Source organism: Amblyomma maculatum, chromosome 10, assembly GCF_055883805.1.
Source record: "Amblyomma maculatum isolate TAMU_Amacu chromosome 10, ASM5588380v1, whole genome shotgun sequence".
NCBI classification, from domain to species: domain Eukaryota; kingdom Metazoa; phylum Arthropoda; class Arachnida; order Ixodida; family Ixodidae; genus Amblyomma; species Amblyomma maculatum.
Genome location: NC_139353.1, coordinates 119,542,475 through 119,555,738, shown reverse-complemented (window position 1 = coordinate 119,555,738; position 13,264 = coordinate 119,542,475). Strand labels below are relative to the sequence as shown.

Sequence of the window (13,264 nt, the reverse complement as noted above, 5' to 3'; positions counted from 1 at the left end):
GTTGCAAAACCTTCGCCTAAAGAACGCTGGGTTTCCTAACAAAACCATGACATCTGTGGCTGAAAAGCTACTGAAAGAAGTTAGAATTGGACGGCGACAAGACCGTGAAGATCCTAATCGGCGAACTCGACTTGTGGTTATGCCCTATGGGCACAACGTGTCGCGCCGTTTAAAAAAAGTTGGCAAAAAAGTGCGGCGCCCATCTTGTATTGACTGCCCCCAGAAAGCTTGTGCGGCTGTTCCCTCTTCTCAACGGTGCGGCAAGACACCCGATTTGTGCTAAAAAGCGCCAAACGCAGTTCGTCCCTCGCAAAGTCGGTGTCATGTACGAAATCCCGCTCACTTGTGGCAAGGTTTATACTGGACAGTCAGGTCGATGCTTAAATGAAAGGCTGAGAGAGCATCGTTTGACCGCGGGATCTATATCCACTGGGGGAATCTCGCTGGTCACTGCAAGCGGTGCCTCATCAAAAAACATCCCGGTGACCCAAAGCCCGTACCCTGCACACCAGTCCTTCAGAACACGCGTGTACTGGCAACAAATAAGGCTCAATCAGAAAGGCAAATTGTCGAAGCCCTGTGTTTAAATAAGGAAGGCCAAAACTGTCAGCCCTCCATCTGTGTGTCTATCTGATAAAGAGCTATCGTACCTTAAAGGGCCCATGAAAAGCTTGAAGCCGTGCTTAAGAAAGGCGCACGAGCGGTCGGCGCCCTTCACTATTCAGCAAAGCGCAAAAAAATTTTAGGTTAACATCTTTAATAACGCAGATATTCCATATTAAAAATGACGCTCCTCCTCTCCCGTCGCTGTTACCCTCAACTCATACACGCCGATGCGCCGGCCAAAAAAAGAGAAAATGTCTGGGCCGACGCCCCGCCCATAAGCGTCACGAAGTGACGCCACCGACTCTCGGTTTGTTTACTTCCGGTGGTGCTCCGATTTCTTCCCCTTCGAGTTTGCGGTTCGCGTGTCGGTCGCCATGGATCGCATGGATCCCGAGCTGGAAGCTTCGCTGCGTGAATCCGCCGCCGAGCTGGACTTCCATCCATACGATTACACACCGTTTCGTAATCCGCTAGACAGCGACGACAGCAGTGACAGCAGCACGCCATCGACTGGCCCTTCTGAACCACCCGCTGGCGACGGAGACGACGGCCTACCATGGTGCGTTCCGTGGCGCGCGCGCCTCTGCGCATAAGTTATTACAACTTTCTTATTTCACGAAATGTTGTTTCGTGTTTGCTTCGGGGCCTTTTCACATTTTACTTATGCGCAGGTGCCGCTGCGGCCGCTGCGAACGCATGCCCACACCTGAAGAAGATGTGTGCTGCCGCAGCATGCCGGAGGTGCTGGTGGTGCGCCAGCAGGACGGCGGCTGCATTACGAGCCACCCAGCGTTCCAAAGCGTGTGCCTAACGCCCGAAGTTCTTCGGGCTGTGCACATTGCACTAGAGGAGGAGGGGGCGAATATCGATGGAGACGGAGATGTGAACAAGTAGGTAGTGCGGAAGCGTCGGGTCACAGATTCGCATTGTTATTCATTTTTTATTTTTTCTTGTGTGTGTATGATCCGTTTACTTTAAAGCGTGGTATTTTCAGGCAGCACCGATTCATAGCCTACCGCTTCTTTACCAAGTGGATTTGGGGCAGGCTGGGCGAAGGCAACAGGGTGGTGCTGCCAGCCTGCGTCGTTTACCGGGTTCGTCGTCAATTTCCGTCGGCGAGCTACATGGGATTCAGGCACCCTTCCTTTAATCTCAGGTGATTTTCGCTTCACTGCATGCTGGCTTCTAAACTTTATCACGTGTGCCAGGCGCACTGCCTCGAGTGGTGCATGGAAATGCGGTACTTTTAAGGTGGAAAAATAGAGAGTGCTATTTTACGAACGCCAAGTTATGCACTTTGTCGAGTGTCTGTTTTGTGGCACTGTTTAAGAACAGGCATCGCATTTCTCTAAAGTGCCAGAAGTTGTAGATGTGTTAGCAAGAAAGGTGTAGAACTGTTAGCTAGTGAAAAATCAAACCTGGGGAGAAAGTTCAATTCGTATAAAAAAAAATATACACATCCAAAAACAAGTCAGAATGGAGGACAATGCTAAGCATCGCCAAGTCTGCTCGGGCACATGCTTCCAAGCATCTACCATAAACATTCATTTATTTGGAATGGAATTTTATAGGAAAAAAATTAAAATAAAAACATAGAATGCTTGTGCCGAGGCAGCACAAGCATTCTGTGCTTTGATTGATACCGAGTGTGTGAGTGCTCATGACTGACTCAATGAAATTAGTGCTTGAAGGTTTGTTTATTGATACTCCTAGTCATGAATACAGGACAACAGATCGCAGAATACATCCATTCCAGCAGTGGAGTAATACAGGTGAAGCACAGATCAAACTACGACTTTAGTTCCTGCATTTGCTGATCTGAATTATTAATTTGAATTTATTTACAGTCTAATATGCTTGCAGAGTGTCACATTTCTTATTTCCAAGCTGCAGTAATAGCTGGTCCCTTTGAGGTGTGTTTTCCAAAGTGTAGGGGCAGCACTGCATATTTTCAAAAAGTTATGAAATTTGGTTCAAGGACGCGTTAGCCATTGGTTGCAGTCACAGTTGCTGCTACCGCTTCGATCTTGGCTCGCTTGCACTCTTGCTCAGCTTTTTGGCAATGGGCTAGTCTGGCTTCTCTTTGTTCAGTGGTCTCGGCAGGCTATCTGGCACGGTTGCAGCCTCTGTCTTTAGTGAGGTGGCGTATGTGCATGGTGTATTTCCGTAAGTTTAATGAAGGAGAAGGAGTAGATGAAACATTAAGACGATGATCATTGTAGTGCACGAAAATGTCTTGCAGTTAGAATTTGATGGAATCAATGTTTACTGTACAGTGCGAGAGTGTGTTTTAGTTTTACTACGAGGTGTGATAGGTTGTGGCGATAGCATAGTGCTCTCATGTCTGAGCTATAAAGATGACATTGTTTGCTGCACAGCGTGAGAGTTCATAGTCAACATTGCATTCCCTTTGAGGTTTGTGCATGGGAGGAGTAGAGCGAATGCTCTAAAAGCCTTACTTTAGCTGTCTCGGCTATCACCAGCTGTCATGCCTGGACATAATCCCCTATTCCTTGATTATCAGCTGTATCTTTCACAGTGAATATATGTACGCGAATTCTGCCAGCTACGGTAGCCACTGCTTCTCATTTTGAGGCCTGTACCGCAGGAATCACTTAGTCGGGCGGGGAGACCTTGTCATTGCCTGTTCTAATATTTATCCCTCTGGCATTTTATAGAGCGAGGAGCTTCTTTCATAATTCATTCATTTGACACTGTTGATAAGGATGCTTTTAACTTGTTCTCTTGCAATTTCTGGAGCCTGGGGCCTGAACTTTGTCGACAGCTTGGCATGTTATCTTGTTTCGTTGAGATTTGTGAATATGTTTGTAGTTTTATCTGTCGCTTTTCTATCTGCATATCTCCTCTTCTGTGACTTCTTTTCATGGTCGCTTTTTCCAGCGTTGGTGTTTACATTTTATTCATCTATGCAGGATAGTGAAAAGAAAACAAAAGGCAATATAGAACAGAGCACCAGGAAGACGGGACATAACTGAAACATTTGCAGCTTTACACAAAAAGACCACGATGAAATTTGCAAGGAGAGAAGAAGAAGGGAGCACTTATACAAGGGGAAGAGGTCACCTGCCTTGGGGCAGAGCATTCCGACCAGCTACGTGGGTGTGTGATGGTGGGCTGTCGGCTTTGACGGTTCCCAGCGGCCTCCACTGGCTTCTGCTTTGGTTGTGTGGGCTGAGGCATTCCCCGTCTACGATACGAGCAATGCACTTTGCAACACACTCTCATTCTGTGCAGTAAGCATCGTTCTTTTCATCAAGTTCAAACTACAACATTCTGTTCAGCTGTGCGGCGAGCATTGTCATCTTCACGAAGTTCCATCTGCACCACTCCTTCATTTAACCTAGGTAGAAGATAGTGAGAGACCGGAAAGCGTGGCGTGACATGGTCCATAGGGTCACGAAGAGTCGGACACGACTGAACGCCTGAACTGAACTGAAATATGGCATACACATACGCCATCTGGACGAGTGCGGCCAAGGTTTGCTAGCGTAATGTCGGACCAATTTAAGCAGTGCGACATAATTTGCAATGCTTTCACACTACTGCACCTAAGCAGAATTGAGTGCACTCGTGCAATTACTTTTGAGGGGGGGGGGAGCAATTTTTTCACTGCATTAGAGTATGCAGGCTGTGCCACGAATTCTTATTAAAGTTGGCAAATCCGATGAACCCTTGCAGCTCATTGACCTTTTTGTAATGTTTGTAATATTTTAGCATATGTAATACCTTTTCTGCAGTTTTGGTCTATTCTATATTGTCACAAACCCCGCCTTAACGATTAACAGAGGCGCGGTATTCCCTTTACGGTTACCCGTCGTCCCTCTATGAGGTTTGAGAACACAGTTAAGTTAGGCCAATTAACCAGTGAAGTGCATGTGTTGGTGTGTGATCAAGGAATAAATTTATGCATCACTTTTTTCAACACACAATGGGAACATTTATAGGTAGTAGTCCAAATTACACTGCATAAAAGAAATAAAACGCCAGGACATGATAGTAATAAAAAACGACTCTGTAAATGACAAGAAAAAAAACCGACAATGAACAAACACTGCGATAAAGAAGACTATAAAATAACAAAGCAAGAATTCCAGAGATAGTAAGGGCGAGAGTTACACAAAAACACAGCTTAAAATACTAAGCCAGATGAAGGTTTAAACAAAGGCGAAAAGAATATTCAATTAACCGAAAGCCTGTAGCAAAAGGGATTCCCACAGCCTTCTTATCTAATGAGGTATCATAGTTGCAGAGTTGGTCGGTAGCGGCGGCCGTACCGGGAGAGGGGACGACAAGTTGGTGAAAAAAACAAGACACTTTCCTGGAGCAAGCAGCCACGAGAGAGGCCCAGACGACTGAATCTTCCCAGGGCACACTGCTGCAGCATACTCCGGTCTGCCATTTTATACTCTCTTCTGGTTGTACTGCGGCCCGACCAGCAAGGATGTGCTCTTGCCCGTCGCTGCCCCAGAGCGTCTTGTCGAAGCATGCTCTCCCGCTAGTTCCGCTCTATATGTGAGGCAAGAGATCCCATAACTTCGCTCTATATGTGAGGTAGCTTGTGACATATCCTTGCTATATGCAGTAATGTTTTCTGAAACATTACTTGCTTCTTCTCACTACTTGACCACTTGCCTGCCTTCGTGTTGCATGGAGTACTCCCACAAACATTTGAGCCTCTGTTGTCTACAATATCTGGTGAAGGTTATGCCCCAGGAAGCTTGTTCAAAGTTCCTGCTGATGATACCACAGAATTAGGTCCTGTTGTTTGAACCATTGGCATTGGGTATCGATCTTCAGGTGGCTTTGTTGGCTTGCCTCAAGTTCATGCAGAGCCGGAGACTATCACTGCTGTTGGGAATGGCTACAATAAGCTACACCCAAGTCCTCGCACTGGTTCTGTGACATCGGGTGGCGCACTTGTTCAGTTTCTGCATCCCCTTTGTTTCGTAGGTGTAGCAGGGCCTGTGCCATTGGTTGGACGTTGTTGATCCGCAGTTTCCTTTAGAAGTGTTGCGGTTTTCAACATCAGATGAAGAATTCGAGTTTTGAAGAGTGCTTCATGTATTTTAGAGATTGCATTGCTGTGCTCCGCCTGATTTCGTATGGTGTGCAGGAGATCTAGGTAGCTGGACGTATGTCATGCCAGCAGTGGGGATGTGTGTTGCTGACTGTTGATAATCGTGGTGTCTGTTGCTTATATCCAGATGCAGTTTCATTCATGAACTGTTATCATTTTTCCAGTGGTGTTTCAGAGCTGGTATAATAAACTTCTTTACACTGAAAATATTTCCTTTTATGACAGCTCTGCAGTGTTTGTCTGAAACCTCACTGTTTTTCATTGCTGGCTCTCTGTACTGTGGCACTAAAGTGAGTGATCAATCTCATTGGCTCACCGTTGAGCTTCCAGACTGAACTGATCATCTTGTGCTATCATCAGTATGCAAGAAGTTTGCATGTGCCTTTCAGTCCAAACTAGACACGTCCTGTGCCACCTGACTGGCCTGTTATGCAACGAAATATCCTTTTTCTGTGCAAGAAGTCCAAGAAAGCTTTCCTTCGAGGCTAGGTTCCAGCCAAGGAGAGATATTTGAGGGCTTCCCATTTTGCAAAAAAAGCACAGCTTGTCTGATGTGTAACCTCCAAACATCGTTTTTTACAGCCAGTCATTGGCTACATTTAGCATTTCGTAGCACTACACTCCGAGACATATTTATTTTAAAGCTGGCTGCGCTATGGTGGTTGTGAAACTGGGTGCTGAACTTTTAACGATGGTTGAAGAAGCTTTTCTTCATGACCATGTTGACCCACGGTGAGATTTCTGAAGTCAGTTGTTGGAAAGGTGCTTTTGTCGTGCAAGGCTTTCCTTCGTGCAACCATTTGTGATGTGCCAAAAAGCGAGGAAGAAAAAGGGGCACATAGCGTGGGAAGCTGGGAGTAATTGGCGTTTGAGCAGTGAAGAGGTGGCAGACATGACCCAAGCGCTAGTTGCCAGTTATCTCCCAGATGAGGTACTGCCAGTGACGTTAAGGGCCCACTGACATTATTGACGAGGTTTGCATGTGCTGCCCAAGTCGGCTTCAAGTGTTGCCCGGAGCACTTTTTAGAATTTATTGGTAAAGGATAGGCTCCACACAAAGCCTTTAATTGAACTCGAATACTCGTAAAGGCCACCTCTACAGATTTCTTGCATTACAACGCAAGTAGCATTTGAGGAGCCCTCTTATTCAGTATCTATTACCAACTGTCTCCAGTGAGATGTGGTTGCATTTCCTTTGTTAGGTTTCCTGATGTTTTGTATTCTGTTTACTTTCCCACCAATGTTCTTGCGTTTACCATGTTCACTGGGGACCCACTGGACAGGTGATGTCTCAGGCATTGCCTGCAGTCAAGTATTGGGGATCATATCGTGCAAGACAATTTCTCTCCGAGTCCAGGCTGAATTTGCGAAGAGTCATGAAGCAGGCTGGTGGATTCCAGTGGTTAAATTATTGAGCACCCGCCTTGCATGAAGCAGGAGCAGTATTGCCATTGATGCTACTTGATTCTCACTCGTGAAGCACCAGGTACACACCTTCCCAATTTTGTGCTCCGGTCATACGGGTAAAATAGCTGGGGAATAGGTCTCCGACTGCACTTTGAGCAGGTGAAAATATCTTGAGGTTGGAGACTTCATCAGGACAAAATAATCTATCATTGGCGCACCAGACAGCTGATGGCAAGCAAACAGCTGCATGTGAACAAGGAGCAGGGATAGTGTTTCCACTTCATCAGTCAAAGTTCCTACAAACATTCCGCCTGGCTTACAGACGACGTAATACTCTTGACGTCTCTACGTAACGCAACGTTTCTGAGACCAAGGAACGATGCACCCAAAACAGGCGACTCTTCCACTCACTCTCTCTTCTTCGTCCACCTACTCCCGAGTTCCTCATATTCATTATTCATCTGGTCTGTAACACTTGCCTCCTTTTGCAAACGAAGCCCACCGGCAAGTCAGGTGTTGTCACGAAAGTGGCACTTCTTCAAACGGCCGATGTGTCACCTCAGTTTTTGCCGAACGTCGTCCACTGGCCGTAAGACGTGCAATTCGGTAGTCAAGTTCGTCGAGTCGTTCTAAGATCACGTGGACCAGTGTAGCGTGCCAGCATTTTCTGGTGTAAGCTGCGCTTTCTCATTGGTTTCCAAAGCCAGACTAGGTCACTGGGGAAGTAGATGATCTGGCGATGGTGGTCATCATAGCGAGCTTTCGATCGCTCTTGTGACGTCTAAGTCCTCAGTCGGGCTATTCGCCGTGCTTCTTCAGCCAAGCAAAGAGTTTTGGCTAATCACGGGTCGTCTTGAGTGGAAAATGGGAGGATGGTGTAGAGGGTTTGTCGAGGGGAGCGGGCGAACAGGAGGAAGAATGGACTGTATCCTGTGGTCTCATGCCTGGTAGCGCTGAAGGCGTATGTTATGAACGGACGAACACAGTCTTCATTTTTATGGTCCGATGCGACATACATTGGGAGGGGGGGGGGCAAGCATATTCGTGGGAGTTCTATTGGTGCGTTCAGTTAAACCATTTGTCTGAGGGTGGTAAGGGGTCCAATGTCTGAAATGAGATGCACATAAACGGAGTTCTTCAATTACCTCGGCAGTAAACTGACGACTTCTGTCACTTATAACAACTCTCAGGGGACCATGTCGCAAGATGACTGAACGCAGCTTAAACAGGGAAACTTGGTATGCTGTAGCTGCGGGAAGAGCGGCCGTCTCACAGTAGCGAGTAAGATGGTCCACACATACAACAATCCAATGATTGCCTCCATGCGGCTCTGGAAAAGGACCCAAAAGGTCCACTCCAACTTTCTCAAAAGGAGCCTTGGGTGGCACCACATTCCTGGTGCAACACCAGTAGGACCTTTGCGACTCTGGTACTGAGGACAGCTTGCAACATACTGGTCATTGGTGTGGCGCATCCGTGGCCAGTAGAATCGCTCCTGAGTGCAGTACAAAGTTCTCGAAGATCCCAGGTGTCCCGAAGCTGGATCATCACGCATGACGCGTAAAACAGAAAGACGGAGGATTCCAGGTATTACCAACAGGAGCCGAAGGCCAGTGTCCGAGTAAACTTTCTTGTATAGCAGGCCATCACATAGGCAAAACTGGCTGTTCGAGGTTGAGTCCTGAGCAGCAGTTAAGAACGACTCCAGATGCTGGTCGGTGTGTTCCTCTGTTCGAAAGGTATGAGTATCTGGAAATTTCTGAGATAAAGCAGCGACGTAATGATTAAAGTTGTCCGCGTCGCATTCCGTCGTGGCAAGTGGCAACTGGGAGAGGCAGTCTCCATCTGCGTGTCGTCAGCCACTTTTGAACGAAATGCTGTAGTCGTATTCTTGCAAGCGAAGTGCCCAGCGGGCTAGGCGACTAGACGGATCACGGAGATTGAGTAGCCAGCATAGGGAATGGTGATTGGTTACTGCTACTAAAGGCTCTCCGTACAGGTAGCAGCGAAACCGCCGGACGGCGAAAACAACCGCGAGACATTCCTGCTCGGTGATGGTGCAGTTCCGTTCACTCTTGCATAGAGTCCGACTGGCGTAAGCAATCACATGTTCGCTGTCGTCATAGCGCTGAACGAGGACAGCACAGGCCTATGCCACTTGCGTCCGTGTGCTCTGAAGTTGGAGCAGAAGGGTTGGAATGCCGTAACATAGGATGTAATGTTAGGAGGAACTTCAGTTGGCGGAAAGAATGAGTCGCATTCAAATGTCCACTGGAATGGATTGTCTTTATGTAGTAAGGCACATGAGCGGGTAGGCGACATCTGCAAAACGAGGGTTGAAGCGTCGAAAACATGAGCAAAACCCAAGAAAACTGCGGAGCTCCTTCACATTCTGAGGTTGCTGAAACGCGGCAACGGCTCCGGCCACCTGAGGATCAGGCTGGACGCCGTCAGCTTTGACGAGATGACCAAGCGCTAACGCCTGTCACTCACCAAAACGGCACTTCTGCTTGTCCTGCAGTACCGCCTGATGGCTGGGTGCCGGTCTATGAAGAAAAAAAAAGAAAGAAAAAGGAGAAAAGGAACTGTGAGGCCCATTCAAAATGGTAAGAGCAGAGGTAAACACAGCACTTTTTAACGATGGTACATTAATCTCAATCAGACTATTTGTGTAATGACAGCTATAAATTGGGCCAGTTTGTATCTATCTGCAAGAGTAAGACAAGCTAAATGCTTATTCTGCTGGTGTAATTCTTGCCACTTACAGAGCCAGGAGACTCGTGTTTACTCCCAACTGCAGCTGCCCTGTTTCAGTGGAGGATAAACACAAAGCATCTGGGTTACTTCAGGGCACATTAAATAACCAAGGGAGTCAAAATTATTCTGAATTCTTTAGTATGGCGCCTTTCATAACTATAGAGTTGATTTGGCTTATTGGACCCCATAAATCAGACTAAACACTTGATGAAATGATAGTGACATTGACATATATATTATTGTAATGAAGACTAACATGTGCAAGAACATTGGATGGTACCTGTAGTCAGTGAAGAAATTCCGATTCCCATGTCTTCCACTGCTGCCAAGCACTTGATCAGGCCTTGTTTCTCCATCGAAACACTGTTTCGCACCTCTGGTGACTGCACAAGTGAACAGTAGTTAGCATATTATAAAAATGGTTAGACATTATGATTCCAATAACAGTTTTGTGCCTGGTTTGAATTTTTTGTTCACTGGCCTTGCACGTGCTCTTCATTATTGGCTGACGTTTAGAGTGTTGCATCACTTTAGTCATTGAAGCAGGGCAGGAAATTCAAGCATAGAATTGATTTGGGAAAGAATCATCATATTGTTCTGACTCGGGCTTACCTCACCGACTTGAACTTGTGCTGTGTGCAAAATGGCTCCATTCTGCACAGCTAGTTCACTGTAAGTCATGTACTTTGCGCTGTAGCCTGGCGAGTCACAGCGACCATCCCCTGCCAGATCTGTTGTCCCAAGATCACTAACAAGTTCTGCTTGCCTTTGCTGAAAAAGCTGCAAAGAAGGAGATGTTCAATTTAGAGGCTACAAACTTGCAGTCATGTGGTTGCCTTAGTGCACATTAGGATGAGGGGGGGGGGCAGGTTTCAAATGCTTCATTGTTTTTCACTTTTCTCACAGCACATTTAGTAAAAAATATTTATTGCAAAAATTATGCCTTCAGTACTAGAGCATGCAGCTGGTTTATTAAACATGTAGCCAAAGGCAACAGAGATGTGCAATAGCAGGTGCATTGCACTGCAATGCCTCCGCGGTTGCATATATGCAGCTCTTTATATGTTTTATATGTTGCATTGTAGCTTCAAGTTGTTGTCATGAAAGGATGCGACATCTAGTTATGGAGTTAATAACGTATACTTTGACTTGAATGTTGTATGAGAGATATACTTATTGTCAAACCTCATTTATGGCAGGTAGCAAGTATGCCCGTTGGTAATTGTAGTAGGTCCTCTCTGTGATGTCTTGCACCCTGATGGATTGCAGGAACCGAAGAACCGAAGCTATACCGCAGCCAGAGAACAAGATACCTGCAGCCAGGAGGACATTTCCTGCTGCCTTTCCTTCAACCAGTGGCTGGCTTTTCCAGATGAAAGAATGCTGCAGTGAGCATGTCCCCTTCACAGTCACAAGGCTTCCCACTATGCTAAAGTAAAGGGTTCTTGTTTGCCCGCACATTGTGCAGGTCTCAAGAAGCTGCCGCAGGCAACCCTCGAACACAAGGAAATTCCGCTCTTCGTAAAGGGGTTCCTCAATCTCTGACTGGGCCGTTTTATCCTGATAGTCGCCGAAAAAGAAGTGCAGTGACATCAGCGATTGGTTCCATGTGATTGTTAATATAATGAACTAATACGTAGCAGCCATGGATGTTCATCTCGGAATGTCTTGGCTGTAAAATGTGCTAAATAAAGGTCCTGTCAAAGTTTATAGTAGGTATGCAGTTGTTGTTCTTTTCGTTCTATCAACAGGAACAGAAAAATGCCATGGAAAATTAGGTACACTTTATGGCTACGCAACTTATATTTTTCTCCCAAAAGAATCAAATATCCTTGTGCATCTTAGTGACTTGTTCAAATATTTGTGCAAAATTAAACGGCAAAGTGCATGTGATGGCTCCATAGTAGCTCTAAAGACAGCACTAATGTACACTAGGCAGACACAACATGACCATATTATGTAAGGAAAAATTGCCCTTTTGCTAGCTGAAACAACTGTGAATATCCTAACCCCACGTCCGAGATTAGTGGTGTGCAAGGTATGTATGAGGCATGGTCTCTATTGACTCATCAAGGCAATATTTGTTGACCCATTGTGAGTATTACAACATCCTTAATCATGTCAAGCCATGCATAAGGGTTATGAACGCTATCACTCGAATGGACTGTGTCACGGGGAGGGTATATTTGCAGGTTTGAATGAGTGAACCTGTGACACATAGGTGACGTAGCATACATGTCATGTCTATGTATTTCGTCGCGTTTTCTTCATTTTTTGCCTAATGAACAGTGCTGAAATGACAAATGTTTTTGCCTGCCATAGCCAACAAATGCACAAAAGTGGCTGAAAGAAGTTCTGTTCTAACGTGCGGCCAGTGATAGCAGTAAATACCAGACCACAGGAAAGGGTACCAAGCATTCCCAATGAAGCTACCGCAGCCCGGTATAGGCCCCTTTCTAATCAAGCTCCCAGATTTGCATTTTGTTCACATATTTACATGATTAGTATGGAATGCCATAATTCAGATATATTTCAACTCCCTTTTCTGCTTCTTGGCCCCACCATGAACGTCCCGCACACTAATGCAGACTAAGCAGACTAATGGCTCCTGCCATTAGTCTGCTTGATCCTGCATATATTCTTCACATCCCAACATGCACACTCCTAAGAACAAGGAAGGAGACTATGACATCGATGCTATGTCATTACTGCGTTATATGCTTGTTTGTGCACAACTTGCAAAACTACATTTCCCATATTGCAGCCAAGCCCTCCATCCCATGCAGTGTGGGGCATTGCAGTCTTGATACTGTCTTTGAAACACTCCAAGAATGAAGCTTGCAAGAACTTTAGATGAACTTTGCAACATTATTCGTTGAACTGCATGGTATTTGAAATTTCAAGTCTGCATCTGATTTGGCTGAAATAATTGTGAACATGCATTACTTGGCCCTGCTGCAGTAGATGAAGAGTTAGGTGACATCCATTTCAAAGGAGAAACAGCACGAACAGGGACAAGAAAATTTAAGCACAGACTAAAAATGTAGTATGCTTCTATGTCTTCGTTTGACATCTGCTTTTATGCTGTTGATGAACTAAACTAGGAAAGTTTGAATACTTTTATGCCCCTACGAGACACTTGTATGTCATTGAGCTAGCTTGAATAAGTGCAACCGATCTACAGTTGCACTGTAATGCACTATATCATGACTGTCTGCAGCTGGGGCTTTTGTTTTTAAATATTGAAACTCTGTTGAAGTGGAAATAATAATACTTGCAGAAGCTGGCATATGATGGCAGCACATAACTCATGTCCCTGCCTGCAGTTAGCGGCTTGTTGTCGTCTTCGGTGCACACAGAGTCATGTACTTCCATCGGGATGGGTGTTGAGCCACG

General features: G+C 45.8%; 1 protein-coding gene and 1 long non-coding RNA gene across 4 annotated transcripts in view; both read left to right on the top strand.

Moving 5' to 3' along the window:
- Positions 1–13,264, top strand: part of LOC146177334 (uncharacterized) — a 34,187-nt gene that overhangs the window by 12,483 nt on the left and 8,440 nt on the right. The window lies entirely within an intron of this gene.
- Positions 623–11,561, top strand: LOC146177335 (P2X purinoceptor 7-like). Of its 3 annotated transcripts, XM_084581130.1 has the most exons (5): positions 623–1,496; positions 1,601–1,762; positions 9,633–9,717; positions 11,138–11,256; positions 11,337–11,561. In XM_084581130.1, the coding sequence occupies exons 1-3, from the start codon at positions 1,270–1,272 to the stop codon at positions 9,640–9,642; spliced, it is 399 nt and encodes a 132-aa protein (XP_084437256.1). In that variant the 5' UTR covers positions 623–1,269; the 3' UTR covers positions 9,643–9,717; positions 11,138–11,256; positions 11,337–11,561. The 3 variants fall into 3 exon arrangements, with proteins under 3 accessions (XP_084437256.1, XP_084437255.1, XP_084437254.1); XM_084581129.1 differs by having other exon boundaries at positions 11,138–11,561; XM_084581128.1 differs by lacking the exons at positions 9,633–9,717; positions 11,138–11,256; positions 11,337–11,561 and adding an exon at positions 3,540–5,902.

Coding starts and splice junctions, on each gene's coding strand:
- LOC146177335 (XM_084581128.1), top strand. CDS start 1,270: ATGCGCAGGTGCCGCTGCGGCCGCTGCGAACGCATGCCCACACCTGAA. Junction 1,497..1,600: donor GGAGACGGAGATGTGAACAA/GTAGGTAGTGCG, acceptor TGGTATTTTCAG/GCAGCACCGATTCATAGCCT. Junction 1,763..3,539: donor CACCCTTCCTTTAATCTCAG/GTGATTTTCGCT, acceptor TCATCTATGCAG/GATAGTGAAAAGAAAACAAA.